The sequence below is a fragment of the Myotis brandtii genome, unplaced genomic scaffold (assembly GCF_000412655.1).
Source record: "Myotis brandtii unplaced genomic scaffold, ASM41265v1 scaffold678, whole genome shotgun sequence".
In the NCBI taxonomy this organism is placed as follows: Eukaryota; Metazoa; Chordata; class Mammalia; order Chiroptera; family Vespertilionidae; genus Myotis; species Myotis brandtii.
In genome coordinates this window covers 473,032-492,464 of record NW_005370648.1, presented here as the reverse complement: position 1 = coordinate 492,464, position 19,433 = coordinate 473,032, and the positions used below count along the sequence as shown (strand labels likewise).

Here is a 19,433-nt window from a genome sequence, read left to right as displayed (position 1 = left end):
CCTCTCTTAAATCAATAAAAATATATATATTTTAAAAATTCAATATACTATTTGGACCACACCTCTGTTTCTGATATTCATTTTAATTTTAAGAAAGATAAAGAGGAAGCTAAATAAATTTGATCCTAGCTATCATTAAGCCTGAAAGGACCTCAGAGCTCACATATTCCAAGCACTCATGTTTCAGGTAAAGAACCGAAACTGAGAGAGGTAAAGAGACCAGGTCACATGGCTGGTCACTGACAGAGTGATTGGGGAGGGAGGGGGGCGCGGGGTGCAGGGAGCTCAAATCTGAGATCTCTAGGCTCCTTAGCCAGGGCCCCTAACCTTCCACCTTCCTTGAGGCTGGCACCTGGGCCACCTCAGCATTTGATTCTCCCAATTACAAGAAGGGATATGAACAAATAAACTGCCAAATAAGCATGGTCCTAATTTTACATAGATTTATATACTCAAGATGGCAGCCTCATCACCATATAGCAGGATTTCTTCCCTAGGCACTTTGGACACATAGGGTCACATAATTCACTAGTGCACTGTAGAATGTTCCCTAGCATTCCTGGCCTCTACCCAAAAGATGCCAATAGTGGCTCCCCATGGACCTGAAACCAAAATTTCTCCAGATATGCCAATGTCCTCTGAGGACAAAATTGCCCGTTGAGAACTCCCATATTGTCCTAGTTCCTGCACACCCATCAGCCACCAGGAAGCCGTTGGTCTTCAGATGCCGGAGCTCTGGGTGATGCAGATGCTTTCAGTATGCCACCTATGGATGGAGAGGGCGGGCCCCTGACTTCCTCTCAGAAAGACAGAGCAGTGACCCCATCCAGTCACAGAATGATCAGGACAGAGTACGTTTAGAAAAAGAGAGCAAAATGGTAAGGGTGAAATGAGGTGAAAATAATAAAAGGAGAAGTGGGAGGAAGAAGAACAGTAAGAAACAGCGGAAAGGGAAGTGGAAGGAAGAGAGAGGTCAGCAGACAGGGGTTTCAGAGTGCTTGCAGGACAGAGCAACCTGGCGGGCCCCTGACTTCCTCTCAGAAAGACAGAGCAGTGACCCCATCCAGTCACAGAATGATCAGGACAGAGTACGTTTAGAAAAAGAGAGCAAAATGGTAACGGTGAAATGAGGTGAAAATAATAAAAGGAGAAATGGGAGGAAGAACAGTAAAAAACAGCGGAAAGGGAAGTAGAAGGAAGAGAGAGGTCAGCAGACAGAGGGGTTTCAGAGTGCTTGCAGGACAGAGCAACCCGTTAAAAGAGAAAGGGGCATATTTCATCAGGCCTAATTTTCTAAAAAGGCAACTCAGTCTGAGAAAAAGGGCCAAGAACTTTCCAGCAATTCATTGTGAGGCTTTAGGAAAGGACCATTGTGGCCAGATGACGGGCCTCGGGGGAGTCCTATGTGAAGCGCTTTGTAAAGGCCCCGAATGCTTAAGACCGAAGCCCTTTAAGACAGCCTACCCTGGAGTTTCACCCACCTTACAGTTCCTGGTACACAATGAAGCTGAATGACGCTTTCGTTTTATAATAACAAGCCTTTAAAACACCGAGGGTGACTCTTCACAACCAAAGTACAAATCAATTTCTTTAACTACTACTTCCCAGAAACCTATTGAATCTTGAACACCCCCTGGGAAACAGCAAGGCGCTGGGCATTGTACGGATTGTTGATCTTGGAGAGCTCCCACGGCTGGTTGAATGGAAGCTCTAGATCTGACTCAATTCCAAATGAGCGTGGATAGCAACACACTCATTTCTGACTCTGGTCAAGGTAACATTTGACAAGCTGACCGCTCAATTCTTACAGTACCTCTTCTTCTGTATATGCTTAAAAAGACACATCAGAGAAAGGTTCTTCTTAAAAAAATTACTATTGCAGTTCGTTTTCATGGATAAACAAAATGAATGACAACAAAAAACCCTCTAATCCTATGATTCTCAAACTTTAAAGTGCAGAGGATTCACTTGAGGATGTTGTTAAAATGCAGATTCTAATCTAGGTGGGGTGGGGCTAGAGATTCTGCATTGCTATCAAGCTCCCAGGCGGTGCTCATATGGCTGGTGGTCTGAGGACCACACTTTGAGTAAGAAGGCACTAAGTGTAATCCATTCTCCAAAATCTTCTATCTCATAGTATTTTCCTCCTGTACAAATCCTCTTATGACGAATTGAAGCTCTTCATGATATAACCCCAAGTTACCTTCAGCTCCACTAACTCCCTTCCCCTAACCCTATGTACTGTGAAGCAGCCACACCAATTAATTCTGTGTTGCTTCCTAAAATGTCATGCCCACTGCATGTCCCTGGCATGGCCTCACGGTTCCCTCTGCCTGGACGGCTCTATCACCAAAATCTTCACCCTCCCCTCTTAGGACCTAAGTCAAATGTCACCTCCAAGAAGCATTCCCCAAGCCCTCTAGGAATAAGGCATTCCACTCGCCACATCTTGCACTTGGCATTAAAATATCTACACTGGTGTGTCCTGTTTTCTGGAAAGTTATAGCCCATCCAAGAAAAGTATAAAACTACCTGGAGCCTAATTTGGGGGTTTAAAAGACAGTTTCTAACCTTCACATTCCTGGCTCCTGGGTTAATCCTCTGAGATAAAAATTCCATAGGATTTTTTGGCCCCCAAATGAGAATTCACTACCAGTGTTCCAGGCACTCTGAGATATATCCCACCTACTCGAGAGTATCACTGCGATAGTGGTAGCCCCCACCCCTGCATCGTGGATTTTTCCAGGTTGTCTCCAAGTTCATCAGCATAAACGATCTCCCATTATAAAAACAAAAGAAAACAAAACATATACACAATGAAAACACCCTCCCTTGCCCCTAGATGATTCTCCACCCCTTTATAACAAAACTCCAAAAAGTTGTCAAATTCACCATCCCCTTTCCCTCCCCTTCCATCCTCTCTTAAACCACATCTGTGCTAATCAAACAAAAGATCAAAGCATTGCAAAAGCAATAGTCAACTTCCCAGACTCCTCTCACTTGATCTATGGGCAGCGTCAGATGCAGCTGGTCACTCCTCACCCTGAAACCCTTCCTTTGCTTGTCTTCTGGAACCTAACATCTTTCTCCTCCTTCCCCCAGCTGTTCTGTTCCAGGCTCCTCTGCTGGACCCTCTCCTTTCCTAAGTCTAAACACTGAAGGGAACCAAGGCTCTGATTCAACATCGCCAGATCAGAAAGCGCATTCTGGTACCCTAGCTGAATCAAACACCTCATCAGGATCTCGCCCCCTAACCTAACTCATTTGCCCTTCTCTCTTCTCTACCTACCCTTCGTGCCCAGGAGGTCAAGTGCAGTCCCACAGCTTTAAATACCATGGAGAAACTAAGGATGCTCAAATTTATACTTCCAGTCCAGACTTTTCCCTGAAATCTAGACTTCGATGACCTCAAAATGAACATGTCTAAGATAAGTTACTGACACACACTCCCCACCAGTCCGTCCTGTCTGGTAAAGCTGATGTTCTGTGCTCTAGTTGCCCACACCACAACCCTGGAGGCGTCTTGCCTCCTCTTATCTCATAGGCCCCATCCTCTCCACCAGCACATCCTGTCAGCAACACCGTCAACACTGCAGAAGCTGAGTTCCTCGGCTATAACCTCAAGTCCACCTACCATCATCCTTTGCCTGGACCCTTAAAAGGCTCCTTGCTGGCATTCTTGCTCCCATCCCCACTGTCATGTCAGAGCCAGAGTAAACCTTTAAAAACCCAAATCAGGACACAGCACTAGTCTTCTCAAAACCTCTAAACACACATCTTCTTCAGCATAAAACTCAATGTCCTTCCTAAGGCCTTTGAGTCCCCACATGACCCGGGGCTCCTCCTACCTTACAAATCTTATCCCCTAGCAATTGCCCCTTCAACCACTCTGCTCCAGCCTCACTCCCCTCCCCACTGTTTCTTGAACAGTGTTCCTGCCTCATAGCTTTTTCCAGATTCTCTGCCTGGACAGTCACAAAGCCCTGCCTGCTCCACACTGAGGACTCTGATCCAACATCCCCAGACCAGAAAGCGCATGCCTGGTCCAGTGTGAGTCAGACTCCATCAGGATCTAGACCCCTTACCTCCTTCCTCCCTTTTAGCGTGGATTCTTTGTCTCTCTCTGCTAAAATATAAACTTCATAGAGCTGGGCCTTCCTTACTTTTGTTCAGGGCTGTATTCCTTAACACAGGGCCTGGCAAACAATAGGTGCTCAATATGTTTTTACAGGATGAATAAATGAATGTCATTAGAAAGTCAAAAAATAATGCCATGTGCTTATACATTATGGGGGAAAAAAGGCAATATTCCAAAGGAATTTTTAGAAAACCCTACTAAACCATATTCATTCAGACAGTAAGTCTTGACTAAGAGCCTGTAATGCAGAGAAAAGACACTCACTTCCGGATCACTGTCCTGGACTCCGGTGAATTCTGGCTCCCATCTTCTTCACAGTTTGGGCTTGTCAGGTTTCCATACCTTTATGGGTGCAAACAAACAAAACCCAGTCAATGGTGTTGGAAGCCACTCTACTCAATTTCAACCATGAAAGAACATTCTTTCAGGAATGATTCAGGAAAGAAATATTTATGAAATAGCACCAAAAATGATATTGGATTACTGATATTTACTTAATGGGTCTATTGGCCTATTCTAAATAAATAAGTGACAATGAATCACCCTACTTAAACCTTCTCTTAGTAGTTAACATTTCTTTGAATTTTTGAAAAATGAAATTAGGCTTTTCCTCTCAGCAGAATAATCAGATGCTACATGACCCTTTGTGAATCTTTTTTTGTTGTTATTAATTCTCACCTGAGAATATTTTTCCATTGATTTTTAGAGAATGGAATCTAAATAAATAAGTGACAATGAATCACCCTACTTAAACCTTCTCTTAGTAGTTAACATTTCTTTGAATTTTTGAAAAATGAAATTAGGCTTTTCCTCTCAGCAGAATAATCAGATGCTACATGACCCTTTGTGAATCTTTTTTTGTTGTTATTAATTCTCACCCGAGAATATTTTTCCATTGATTTTTAGAAAATGGAAGGGAGGGGGAGACACACATTGAGAGAGAAACATTGATGTGAGAAAGACACATCAATTGGTTGCCTCCTGCATGCACCCCAACCAGGGCCAGGGATCGAGCTTGTAACTGAGATATGTGCCCTTGACTGGAATCAAACCCTGGACCCTTCAGTCCGCAGGCTGACACTCTATCCACTGAGCCAAACTGGCTAGGGCCCTTCGTGAACTCTTGAGCACATGACTCGACACCCCCAGCCCTCTACTGCGTCCACCAGCCACGGCCCTGCTGACACAGCTTTCACACGTGCCACAAGTGAGCACAGACAACCCCACACTGACTGTGGTCTCTTCGAGGATAAGTCCTGTTCGAAAAGGATTATGGAAATAATTCTGGACCCTCAAGTGATGGCTGAGATAGAGACAAGGACCAAAGAGCAGAATTGTTATATCTCAGGAGAGCAGCTGTGGGTACATTGAGGCTGGGCCGACCTAGACACAGCAACTAGGGAAGGGGGCACTGGGGCACAATATTTTAGGAAGCAACAGGTGCTTAAATGTTAAAATTTGGCTCAGTACGTACTCAAAATTTACTAAATAACTGATCAGTCCCTGGTTAGCTATTCTTCCAAATCTGTACGTAAGCAAGTCTATTTCATACAAATAGATCATGTTTTATTTGGTTCAGAATGTACATGTAGTAAGTTTACTTTGAATTCTTCAGGCGTCTTTACATTCACTTATAATGCATAGACTATTTCTGTAGTTCATCTTCCCATCAATGACGAATTCAGAGATTCCTTGGAATTTCCCAAGCTGACAGTCTGTGCCAAAGTTTGGATGATAGAAATTCTATAACTGGTGGCTTTACATTTTTAAAGAGCACACTTTTATCTTCTACTAATGGGATTAAAGGCCCCACCACCCTTATGGTTCCTGGTTTCTAGGATTTAAAATCCTTTTAAAAATAAAAACCCACCATCTGGTTTGACCGAATGCCAGTCTGTTTGGTCGGTCTCCTTATCCCCCTATCCCGGTAGGTTCCAGTCTGTGCCCTTAGGCATTAACTGCCCCCTCCCATCCACCTGCTCCTTTTTCGAGCTCGTCAGCCTTATGGACTTCTTGGCCTCCCTGAAATATTTTCCACTGGCCTCCGCCCTCCCTGCTCCTCCTCATGCTGCCCTGCACCTGCTACTTAGAGGGCTTCCAGGGCTACCCTTTGCTTTTCCAGAGACAACAACGCAGTCAGATTAAGATTTACTCCACCCCATGTGAGCAATGCAGGGATAGATTCCTAGTAAATAAACAGAGTGGAATTTTTGGCTCTCTCCTTGGCCACCACCATAGTGAACTGGGTCCTCCTGTTCTCTCACAATAGGCTTTGGGGCTGACTTAAGTAGGAAGGTTGTGGGGCAGGGTGCAGGGTGCAGTGAGGCTCTGAGAGCTCTTCTTGCCCAGCCTCCATTACTTCTCTCCCTGGTTACTTTAGAAATATTGCATCTTTTCTCTTCCAATGGGGAGCCATGCGTGAGAGAAGTAAGAAGGAAAAACTCTTTCAAAGAAAAGACACACATTTTACTGCTTCTGTGATTTCCTCTTCAGAGCTGTTTGTGCTAACAGTTTCCTGATCTTCCTGTTCCTTCTTTACTTGAGCTTCTCCGGCTCTGCTGCTCTTTCTCTGCATTTTCCGGACTCAGAGCTGAGATGCTGGCTGGGATGACACCCACACCTACCACAGCTCCGCTCCCAGAGGGACGTGCCCCCGGTGCAGTCAGATGTGTGGAGAAGGACTAAGCAACCTTCCCTGGTGAGCAAAGCTCTCTCTCACGAATTAAGTGAGGACCATTTTCTCAGAATGTGGGCCGAGAACAGTGATGGCGAACCTTTTGAGCTCGGCGTGTCAGCATTTTGAAAAACCCTAACTTAACTCTGGTGCCGTGTCACCTATAGAAATTTTTTGATATTTGCAACCATAGTAAAACAAAGACTTATATTTTTGATATTTATTTTATATATCTAAATGCCATTTAACAAAGAAAAATCAACCAAAAAAATGAGTTCGCGTGTCAGAGGTGACATAGGTTCACCATCACTGGCCTAGAAGATGATATAGATAGCCCTCCCGGCCACCAGTGTGTCTGCAGATTCATAATCGGGACCAGATTGACTGTCATAATAACTTGGAGGCCAGTAAGAACCAGCAACAATAATGCACGTGTGGCAGAGGAGAAATAGCTCCCCGTAGTCTGGGTGCTCAGTCTGGGAGCTTGCAGACATTATTAACTCTTCTCTCCCCAATCCGCCAGGAAATCCTTTTGTCTCCGCCTGTATAACATGTCCTGAATCTAAACCCTTCTCATCACTTCCAGCCGGCTCAGCCTACCAGCATCTCTGCCCTAGAGCAAGGCAACAGCCACCTAACTAGTCTCCTGGCTTCTGAGCGGCAGCCACGTGATCCCAGTCAGTGTAAACTAGATCATTTCGGCTCCCATCTCGCTCTGAGAAAAGGCCAGCGTCTTACCTGTCCCACCAGGCCCTAAACTTCCTGCTCCTGATCGTCTGTGACCATGTCTCCTGCACTCACTCTTCCTCAGCCTCACTGGCCTCCTGGCTGCTCTGCCCACCACGGGCATCCTCCAGCCTCAGAACCTTGCACTCCCCACTGCCTCGTCCCACACCTCTGCCAACGGCACACTCCCTCAGCTCCTTCAGATCTCTCCTCAAATGTCACTTCATCAGGGAGGCCCTTCCCTGACCACCCTGTTGAAAACACAAACCAACTCGAACACCACCACCTTTAACACCTGCTAACATGTGTGATAATTTACTCTTTGGGTTCATCATCCATTACAACATGACTCCACGAGAGCAGGATTTTTGTCTCTTCTGCTCACTACTCTTTAGAACTTAAAACAGGCATTCATGCCCTAGCCTATTTGGCTCAGTGGATAGAGCATGTCGGCCTGGGGACTGAAGGGTCCCAGGCATGTACCTAGGTTGCAGACTCGATCCCTGGCCCTGGTCGGGGTACATGTGGGAGGCAACTAATCAATGTGTCTCTCTTGCGTACATGTTTCTCTCTCTGTCTCTCCCCCTCCCTTCCATTCTCTCTAAAAATCAATGGAAAAATATTCTTGGGTGAGGATTAAAAAAAAACACACAGGCACCCAGCAGGCCTGGTGATGGCTATTTGTTGGGAGCAAATGAGTGGTTCCATGGGGTTCCCTAAGCAGACATGACAATGGACCTTCTAGCTACTAGGTTCTGCAAGGACACCATCTGCTTACACAAGTGTCTTAGCCTATCTGTGCCTTCATTTCTAACAGTTTAGGAGCATAAAAAAGCTTTAGGATAGCTGTAACTCTTCCAAAAAATATAAAATTAAAATACAAAAGAAATAAAGTTTTAAGCCCTGACTGGTTTGGCCCAGTGGATAGGGCGTCGGCTTGCGGACTGAAAGGTCCCAGGTTCGATTCCGGTCAAGGGCATGTACCTTGGTTTCGGGCATATCCCCAGTAGGGGGTGTGCAGGAGGCAGCTGATCGATGTTTCTCTCTCATCGATGTTTCTAACTCTCTATCCCTCTCCCTTCCTCTCTGTAAAAAAATCAATAAAATATATTAAAAAAAAGAAAGAAAGTTTTAAGATCTTTAAGTTGAGTTCATGAAGGTGTAAGCAATATAAAAATGCAAAAAAACAAACAAACAAACACAGAGCAATATATATATACAATTTTACAAAAGAGACCTTTAGAAGTAAAATAAAATTAAAGTGCCTGGGACTTAATGGACTGGGGATTATTTGCCCCTGAACTTTCCTTATCATTAAGGAGAATTAATGCTTTACAGTAAAGAAGCTAGACCAGCTTTAGAATCAAGAACTCTTTAGGGTATTTGAGAGTCAGTTTTACTAGATTAAGGGCATTCCTTTGATGTTTCCTGGACCCTCTCACAGCTTCCCAGCAAAAACCAAAGTCAAGTTCAATGCATTGACTCCAGGGGAGTAAATAAAGGGCGTGTAGATGCGTGTGTTTAATTAATGGCAGTAGAATAGCTACAGACAAACCGCCAACAATGTCACCTCCAATTTCTGCAAAGCCTCCCCAGGATCTGAGATCAAAGCTCCAACCTCTTAAGAAGGCTTACCAACGAGAAACTGCCCTTTTTTAAATGGTAACTCATAAAACAAATTAAAACACAAATGGTCAGAATGACTTTTGACATGGTTTTCTCTGTATCACAAGGCGAAAGATAGATTTACAAATATCTCCTAAAGTACAGCCTTCAGCAATTATTACTGCAGCCTAAAAATTACTAGAAAAAGAAAAAGCCAACATAATGTTTAACTGATTGCTAATATTTAAACAGGAAACAGTTCTTTTCCAGAGGGGATGGATGTATTGTTTAGAGCCCATCTGGGCGGATAAAATGTTTAATATGTGTTTGGAGGGAGGACCAGGGATATTTGTGGTTCAAAGAATCCCTAAGATACAACACTGACCAGGGACAATCTTTCTGGGAGGGGACCTTTCCAACCTTGGCCCCCAAACAGAAACATCTCGGTAACACTAGACCAGGATGGGCGAAGTCCTGAAGAACTTTCCAGGCTCCACTTGATTCTGGCAAGTCATCTAATAATAATAGCAGTTCATAACTGTCAAGAGCTTATTATATGCCAGGCACTGTGCTGAGCACTTGCTATAATTTTTTTCATTTAATTTTCACAGGAATCTTCTAGGGTGGTATTATTATTCTTCCGATTTAGTAGATGAGAAGAGGAGGCCCAGAGAGCTGAAGTAATTTGCCCTTGAAAATACAGCGAATAAGTGGGGCAGGGATTTGAACCGGGATAGCCAGACTTACCAGCATCTGAGTCACTGCCCAACCACACAGCTGTGGTTATTTTGTTTATTTATTCTATGTCTCCCCCCACCAGATTATAAATTCTTTGGGGTTAGAAACATTGAGCTTTTTATTCATTCCCTCAGTTATTTATTCTTTCACTCATTTCATCTTCATCCAATGACTATTTCCTAAGACCCATGTCCAGGTACTATTCTGGGCACTGGAAATACAGCGGCAAACAAACCAAGGCCCCTATTTTCATGGCGCGTACATTGTAGTGGAGGGAGATAAACAATAAATGTTCGTGTGTGTAATTAGTTGACATATGCTAAGCCAGACAGTAGAAGGTGCAGTGGAGAAAAAGAAAGGTGGTAAGGATTGGACATGACTGGAGGGTCAGAGGTGGCTGCTTCATAGGAGGTATTCAGCGAAGATCCAATGTGAATGAGACAATTAAGTAAAATGCTCCAGAAGGTGAAGGAGTGGGCTCCAGAGATCCTCGAGGAAGGGAGAACCAGTGCAAGGGCCTGGCTGAGTGTCCGAGTGGCAAGAAGGCCAACGAGCAAGGAGAGACAGAGTAAGTGAAGGGGGATAAGATGAGCGTGGAGGTGACAGGGACAGATCATGAGGGCCTAGTAGGTCACGGTAAGGACTTGGGTTTTACTCTTTTATCTTGCTTACTGCTATAACCCCTGAGCCTGGACTAGAAGATACTCAATTAACATTTGCTAAATGAATGAATTGATGTCCTTTCCTACCACGAATAAAAGAAAGGCTGGGGAGGGAAGAGAAGGGAAGAAGCTACTTACTGGGGAAGATGAGAGAAGAGAGAGGAGGAAGTCCAGGAGAGAGACCTCACAGGAAGCTGCTGACTCAAGGACCTCTGGGAGTCTTTGCTTTCCTAACAAGCCCCAGCCTGTGAACATCTGAGACATTTTTCCTTACCTGACCTGCAAGAACACAGGTCAGGTATGAGAAAAATGTTCAGAAGCTGACCCTGACTCAGGGGAATGACACGGGTGAAATAGCCTGCAGATGTTTGGAAACCAAGCCTCGACTGAGACCCATCTGCGTCCCACAGATCAGTGAGGGGCTGTTGTTGTTGTTTTTTATTTATTTAAATATATTTTTATTGATTTCAGAGAGGAAGGAAGAGGGAGAGATAGAAACATCAATGAAGAGAGAGAATCATTGATAGGCTGCCTCCTGCACACCCCTAACTGGGGATAGAGCCCGCAACCCAGGCATGTACCCTTGACTGGAATCGAACCCGGGACCCTTCAGTCCACAGGCCGACGCTCTATCCACTGAGCCAAACTGGCCAGGGCGTGAGGGGCTGTTTTTAATCACTCTGAGAAAGAGCCTCCATGGCAGGCACCTCTCCACCCAAGTCTGACCTTAGAACTGGGTGTGGCCACCAAACCTACCTTGGAAAGGTCTTGCTACCACTGAGGAGTTGGTTATTCAAGAAGACAAAGGTCAAAGGCAGCAAGGCAAAAACTCCTTGTTCTCTTGCAAGAAAGGAGGAGCCAGCGACACTGAGCAGAGAACCCCACGGGGTGCTTTCTGCTCATAAGACCTTGTTCTCTCGGCAAAGGTGGCCCATGGTTAGAAAAAGTTGGAAGACCCAGAAAGAGCTGCCCTCCTCCCCTCGGGGCCTTTGTCATGAAGGGCCCTCCACCTTCCTTGCCCTTCGAGATAATTCTACAGATTATCTCCATAGAAGTCCCTGCAAGTTAAGGCAACATTAACAGCAAAAAAGCACCTGTTGTTTCAGTTTCACTTGGCAGTTACAAAAATGCTATAAAATGTTCCTTGCGAATACAACCTTCACCCAGCCACAACCCACAGCCGCCTAAAGAGGAGACCAAAACAAGATAAAGACTTTATAATGACCATTCATCCAGAGAAAGAAAACAAAAAAAAAGGTGTCTCTTGCTGTAACTTCTCATTCAAATTTAAGGTTATTTCTCAGGCATGATGGCCTCCACACCTTTGCTGTAAGGTTTCTTCTAGTTTCCATTCCAAGCCTTTGTCATCCATTTCTCTTCTCTGGCTGGACTTCTGCCCCCAGAGCATGGTGGCTCATCAGTACTGCTCCCTGCACTGCAGTTCATACCAACACTAAACAGTCAACTGCCATTTCGCCTTGTTAGCCCGCTGCAGCACTTCGTGGGGTCACAGGGAAGGACAGCAGGAGACATAGGTTAGGTAGGACTGGGGGCCAGGGGGCAGGCAACACGCTGACAATCACAGAATGTTAACAAGTCAGAATTCTTCTCAGGTTTAAGATGAATTAATGCATTATTATCAAATCAGTCAGGCCTGTGGCTTGGTTTTCCCCAACCACAAAAAGCTGCTAATGAACAGCTCTTCAAGAGTCCTGTGAAATAAGCTATGCAAAGTCGCATGCAATGCATCTCAGGTTAGTCAGTGATGGCGAACCTATGACACGCATGTCAGAGGTGACACGCGAACTCATTTTTTTGGTTGATTTTTCTTTGTTAAATGGCATTTAAATATATAAAATAAATATCAAAAATATAAGTCTTTGTTTTACTATGGTTGCAAATATCAAAAAATTTCTATATGTGACACGGCACCAGAGTTAACTTAGGGTTTTTCAAAATGCTGACACGCCGAGCTCAAAAGGTTCACCATCACTGGGTTAGATCATGGTACCTGTCATTGCGAGGACTAGTTACTTCCATGCTTAAGAAGACTCAACAAAGCATCACTTTATCTAAACTGGAGCTTACTGGCAACTTTAGCAGAGACCAAAGGCAAAGGAATTATGTTTCCCAGGACAAGGGGCCTGATGTCATTCTCATTGGTTAAGTTTACACACACACAAACCCAAAAGGTTAAAAATGAAATGTCAAGTGAGAGAAAAGTGACTTTAAAAAAAAAAGTAACTGTGATTCAGAGATATACTTTTTTAAACCATGAAATGACTTTAATGAAATTAATGAATTTCTGTTTCAGAACTATACTCAGGATATTTGCCCCATCACAATATAAGCTGGGAGCAGTGCCCTTCTCATAATGGCATAATAGCCATCTCCATGCCCCTTGTCATGGAAGAAGGCTTTGCAGGGGGATGAGAGGGGTCACAGCAGAGTCCCTTATGGATGAACTCATGGAAGTCTGGAATCTGTAAACAGCACGCAACATTTAGTGATGAGCTTTTTTTCTATAGAGAGGGTCCATAGTTTTTAGCAAATGGGCAGAGGGATTGGTGATCAACCCCTCCCACCAACTGCTAGAAAATGGTAAAAACAACAACACTGTTTTGGATTATCAAAACTGAGTTGAAAAGTGGCCAGTTACCACTCAGGATATATGTACCTTGCCTCTCAGTGTTTCGTCAGTTTTGGGGGGTTTTTTAGTTCCTAAACAGCAGCACATTTTTTAAACCTGCTGAGAAATTTGGTATTCTTTTCTAAAAAAAGGGTAACTGTATGCCCTGCCTCCCTTTGCCAAATGAAACACACACACATACACACACACACACACACACACACACACACACACTTCACAGAAACATATTTCTCTCATTTGAAGAAATGAAAGCTAGCCTGGCTCTGGTCCATGGGGAAGCCTGACACACCCAACAGTGTCTGCTTGAACAGAACCCTCACTGCCACCTTGTCAGGCTGGGGCCCTGCAGTCACACAGGCTCCCACGGAGGCCCCACCGTGCTGCGGGGTGACAGCAGGGTCCACTTGGCAAAAATAAAGACAGATTCACCAAAGACAAGCAGCCCGGCAGGGAAGAGAACTTATTTCCATTTTCCTTTGTGTGCTTGTAGTTGGATATGATTCTAAAACAACCAAATTAAGCTTTCCGGTTACCCAAAGCAGTGGTGTAGCTACAGGGAGCAAAGAGTAACAAAGCCTTAGTCACGCTGAGGCTAAGCCCCATCGCTCTGCTTCCAATCACGCTTCCACAAGCCGAGTGTGTGGGCCACGGTTGAACAGGGTGTGATGTCCTGAACAGAACAACGGTGAAGGTCAACCAACAACTGACCTTCAGCTTCCTTGAGCCCATGAGCACTACTACGTCCCTGAACAAGAATTCCTGGTCTCTCTTATCCTGTTTCCATCCTCACATTTTTTTCCTCTGGCTCTCTTTACCTCCACCTTTCACATTCCAGGACCCTTGTGACAACACTGGGCCCACCCAGATAATCTAAAATAATCTGTTTATTTTAAAGGCAGCTGATTAGTAACCTTAGTTCCATCTGCAACTTCAATTCTGCTTTGCCATGGAATCCAACATACTGTATTCACAGATTCCAGGGATTAAGAATAGACGTGTTTGGGGGCCATTATTCTGCCCGCCACAGATGGGTATGTAAATTATTACAAATGCTATCTTTTCTATAGTTTTATTATCTAAACTGCTTTTCTCCACCTGATAAAGCATGAACCAACAAGAGCATGGGACCTTTCATGAATTGCGTGCCCTATACAAGTTTTCAATGTTCTTTTTTTAAAAATATATATTCTTCATTGATTTTTCACAGAGAGGAAGGAGAAAGATAGAGAGCCAGAAACACCGATGAGAGAGAACCATCGATCAGCCGCCCCCCCCCCCCCCCCCCTCCCGCACACCCCCGACTGGGGATGTGCCGGCAATCAAGGCACACGCCCTTGACCGGAATCGAACTTGGGACCCCTCAGTCCGCAGGCCGACACTCTATCCACTGAGCCAAACCGGTCAGGGCTCAATGTTCTTTTTGATGTTAGAAGCATTTCAATACTGAGAGATTCTCATAGCCCTTATTATAATCCTCTTTTCTTTTCCATCAGCAAATACTTTCATCTTCCTAATAGTCACAGGAAATGTGATCTGAATCCAATTTATCTTTCAGCAATCTGCCTTTATTTTTAACCACAACATATATACCATCAGAGGGTTTCTTGACTATGGAATCATAAACACTCAAACCTAGAGAAAATCTACTTAAACTCATCTGTTATAACAAAAATCTTAAGAAATAGCCTTCGTTTTCTAAGAAATTCTCACTCTAGTCAGGATATGCAATATGTCTGTATTTTGAGCTAGAAAAGGAAACAAGGCAATGTTAGGATTTCCTGAAAGTTTTTCCACTCTATGAGTGGGATGAGCATCCTGGAGCCAACCGACAAATAAACCTCAACTTTTTCATGCACCGTGGGACAAAAGATTCTATTTCTACATTTTGGGGGGAGAAACGGGGGGTGGAAATAAAATAAACAAATTAAGAAAATAGTATAGCATTATTTTGAAAAACTTTCCCATATAAGCGATAGAAATTAGATATAAGTGACTCTTAGAAGAAACAAAAGTGTAGGAAAAGTAATATTATGAGTTTAATTATAGCATTTAATATACTAGTAAGTGTTACTATTGTAAGAGACCAGCACCTGAAGGTACTGTGGTCACCAGTGTAAGTTGCTGTGAGGCCCTCGGAGCAGGTTAAATTCCAGTATCTGCTCCCTACAGTGCTCTCCGCTCATAACCCCCTCTCTTTGGACTTGGAAGAGCAGAGGAAAGATATTAGAAGCCTTGCCTCCTGCTAAACGAGAAGGAAGGAAGGGGATCTCATGAGCACTGCATGCCAGCATGAATTGAAATATTTGGCAAGTGCCCAGTCTAATTCTAGAATTAAGTAAAAAAAAAACTTAATTATTTTTAAGTGAGGTTTTACAAAAAGTAATTTGGAACATATTGTACGCATCTCAAAAATGCTTACCCAGCTTCTCATACTAAGGGAAGCATTGGAGAGCTGAATGGATGTGTGTTATGAGCTACTGAAAGGAGGTTTACTACGACCACCTCATGGCTCCCAGTGGAAGAAAGGTTTTTCTTAAAAGTGCACATTCAGTCAAGAAAATGAGAAGATCAGCTACAGCTTAAACCTCAACAAGAAAACAAACAACCCAATTGAAAAATGGGCAAAAGAGGACTTCCATTGTCCAGGTTAGCATGGAAGGAGCTTAGAAGTAGCTACTCTGTCCTAATAACAAGGAAAAAGCTGAACAAACTGAAAAATCAACAACTCTTCTTACGTCCATCAGAGACGTGAGGTCAGAGGGCAAACCACTGTCCCCAAAGCTGGAGACACAGACAGGAATCCCCACGGGAACCAGCGCCAATGTATGAAAACCTGAACTGTCATTGGTGAGTTGCTAGAGCTCAGCGTGGACACATCTGAAAGATAAAAACTATAGATGAAGCCACCAGGTTGTCTATAGAAGATTGACCAGGTTCTCACAGTGAATATCAGAGAAAAAAATCTCCTCCTGCTTCCAGCAAAGGGATGGGAAAGGGAGCCATTCTGAAATACCAGAGCTCTCCGTTCTCCTTAAGTTCTTCTTAACTAGCCCTGCTCTCGGGGGAAACTAGTTACCCAGAGCCTAACTTGCTGGGTTTTATCAGAGCCTCACCTCCCTAAAGGAAATCCCATCTCCAGGTCCCCCTAGCCGTCCTTTCCCTGAGGAAGCACCGGTAGAGGTCACAGTCCAGGGGCCCAGGCTCGTCTTAAGACTCACACCTGATCATAGGACTGCAGAGCAACAGCTAGTCAACTGGTCTTCCACATGATGGGTGAGGAATCTACACACAGACTTTGCACCCTTCACAAAAGTTAACCCAGAATGGCTCACAGGCCTAATGTAAAACCTAAAACTATAAAACTTCTAGAAGATAACATAGGAAAAAACCTAGGTGACCTCGGGCATGACAAGGACCTTTTAGACAAAACACCGAAGGCACACATCATGGAAGAAAAAAAATTGATAAGCTGGACTTTGTTAAAATTAAAAGCTGCTCTGCAAAAGACCATATCAAGATAGTAAGAAGACAAGCCCATGGAGCAAATATTTGCAAAAGATACATCTGCTAAAGGACTGTTATCCAAAACATATAAAAATAAACCCTCTTAAAACAACAATAAGAAAACAAATAACACGATTTAAAAATGGGCAGAAGACTTCAACAGACACTTCACCAAAGAAGATACACAGCCCTGACCGGTTTGGCTCAGTGGATAGAGCGTCGGCCTGCGGACTGAAGGGTCCCAGGTTCGATTCTGGTCAAGGGCATGTACCTTGGTTTCGGGCACAACCCCAGTAGGGGATGTGCAGGAAGCAGCTGATCGATGTTTCTCTCTCATCGATGTTTCTAACTCTCTATCCCTCTCCCTTCCTCTCTGTAAAAAATCAATAAAATATATTTAAAAAAAAAAAAGAAGATACACAGATGACAAGGAAGCACATGAAGAGATGTACAATGTCATGTGCCTATTGGAAACTGCAAATTAAAAATACAATGAGATACCACTATACACCTATTAGAATAGCCAAAATCCAAAACAAAGACAATATCAAATACTGGCAAGGATATGGAGCAATAAATGCAAAGTGATATGGCCCTTTTGCAGTTTCCTACAAAACTAAACGTACTCGTCTCATTTAACCCAGTAATCTTGGCAAGGATATGGAGCAATAAATGCAAAGTGATATGGCCTTTTTGCAGTTTCCTACAAAACTAAATGTACTCGTCTCATTGGTATTTACCCAACAGAGCTGAAAATTTATGTCTACACAAAAACCTATACATGATGTTTACAGCACCTTTATTCATAATTGCCAAAACCTGAAAGCAGCCAAGATATCCCCAGTAGGTACAAACAAACTGTGCTACACTCAGACAATGGAATCTTACTCAGCAATAACAAGAAATGAGCTATCACAAGCCATGAAAAGACATGGAGAAGCTGTAATTGCATGTTACTAAGTGAAAGAAGCCAATCTTAGCCCGGCCTGTGTGGCTCAGTGGTTGAGCGTCAACCTATGAACCACGAGGTCACAGTTCAATTCCCAGTCAGGGCACATGCCTAGGTTGCGGGCTCAATCCCCAGTGTGGGGCATGCAGAAGGCAGCTGATCAATGAGTCTCTCTCATTACTGATGTTTCTCACTCTCTCTCTCTCTCTCTCTCTCTTTCTCTCTCTCTCTCTCTCTCTCCCCTCTCCGTTCCTCTCTGAAATCAATAAAAATATATTTTTTTAAAAAGAAGCCAATCTTAAAAGACTGCATGCTGTAAGATTCCAACTATATAAGGTTCTGGAAAAGGCAAAACTATGGAGACAGTAAAAAGATCAGTGATTGCCAAGGACTGGGGTGGGGGAAGAGAGAGATTACAGGGAGAGCACGAAAGATTTTTAGGGCAATGGAAACACCCTGTATGATACTATAATAATAATGCATACATATCATTACATATTTGTCCAAACCCATAGCATGTACAACATCAAGAGTGAACCCTAGGGTAAACTATGGACTTTGGGTGATAATGATTGTAACCAATGTACTGCTCTGCTGGGGGTGCTGATAGTGGGGGGATGTGTGGGGGCAGGAGGTATATGAGAATTCTCTGTACTTTCCATTCAATTTTGCTGTGAACCTAAAAATTCTCTAAAAAATAAAAAAAATTTAAAGTATTCATTGAGCCCTCACTGCCTTGACAATAATGGTACAAGTCTCTAGTTGTAACTGTCTCTTACACAAAAAGTGGCCAGAGGCTGGGTCACGTTCACTGCTGTACCTTCCAATGCAAGTGCTTATACAGGCTTGAATAATAACCATTATTTATTTTTTAGACAAACCATTTGTAAGCACCTACTGCCAAATAGCATTCCTCTCTAAGGGTGCAGCAATGACCAAGACAGACATGATTCTGAGTAGGAGGCAGGTCAGGAAACAGCAGGATAAATAAGAAAGGTAATTTCAAAGAGTGGTCAGTGTCGTGAAGAAAGAAATTCTAATGGTAATCTCTTATGCACTTAATATTTGCCAACCACTATACTGAAAACTTTATATTATCAAGCTTAAAACTCAGAATAACTCTATAGATAAGGCTTATTTTTCATTCTCATTTTATAGATAAGGAAACGGAAGCTGGTAAAATAAAGTAACTTGCCCAATGTTGCAGAGCGTGTGAGGGGCACAAAACTGGAGTCAAATTCATTTTCTGACTCCCAAGACCATGTTCGTAGCCATTACACTCCTGTGTTGCCCATAAATCTCATGACTCGAAGAAAGACAGGAAAGCTGCTTTCCCCAGGAGTATCCTAAAGCTCTGAAAGGAAAAGGAAACATGTTTGGCACTTATGACAGACTATGGGAAAAATAAAATGTTTTCCTTCTATATTTGATCAACTCTTCTCTAAGCCGCGGAGGAACGGCTTCGCCAAGGGCAGCCCCCCTTCCTGCTGGCTATTGGTGCATCATCTTTCCATATGAAGGTGTTGCCTCGCCAGGTGTCATGAAGTATGGATTTAAGATTACCATCCCCTTAGGGGTAAAATATTTGTGTAAATCCTCCCAAGCTTTCTCATTTGCTATCCCTAGCCTTCAAGAAGGGTCCTCTTTTGAAAGGAGAAGATTCAGGTCAGGGGATTTGGCCTGAGCACATCAAATAAACAGAAACACTCCAGATACACAGACCCAGCAGTGACAAATCTCGAGAGGTGACATGCTGCGCTTGAAAAGAGCCCTCCGCCCCCGTCCCC

At 43.7% G+C, this 19,433-nt stretch overlaps 1 protein-coding gene across 1 annotated transcript in view; it reads right to left on the bottom strand.

Moving 5' to 3' along the window:
• Positions 1-4,402: 4,402 nt before the first annotated feature.
• Positions 4,403-19,433, bottom strand: part of LOC102256657 (ral guanine nucleotide dissociation stimulator-like 1) — a gene marked incomplete at its 3' end in the record, with an annotated part of 176,593 nt that continues 161,562 nt past the window's right edge. The window contains exon 5 of the mRNA XM_005881328.2: positions 4,403-4,480. Within this exon, the coding sequence (XP_005881390.1) occupies positions 4,403-4,480 (78 nt within the window). The remainder of the gene's footprint in view (positions 4,481-19,433) is intronic.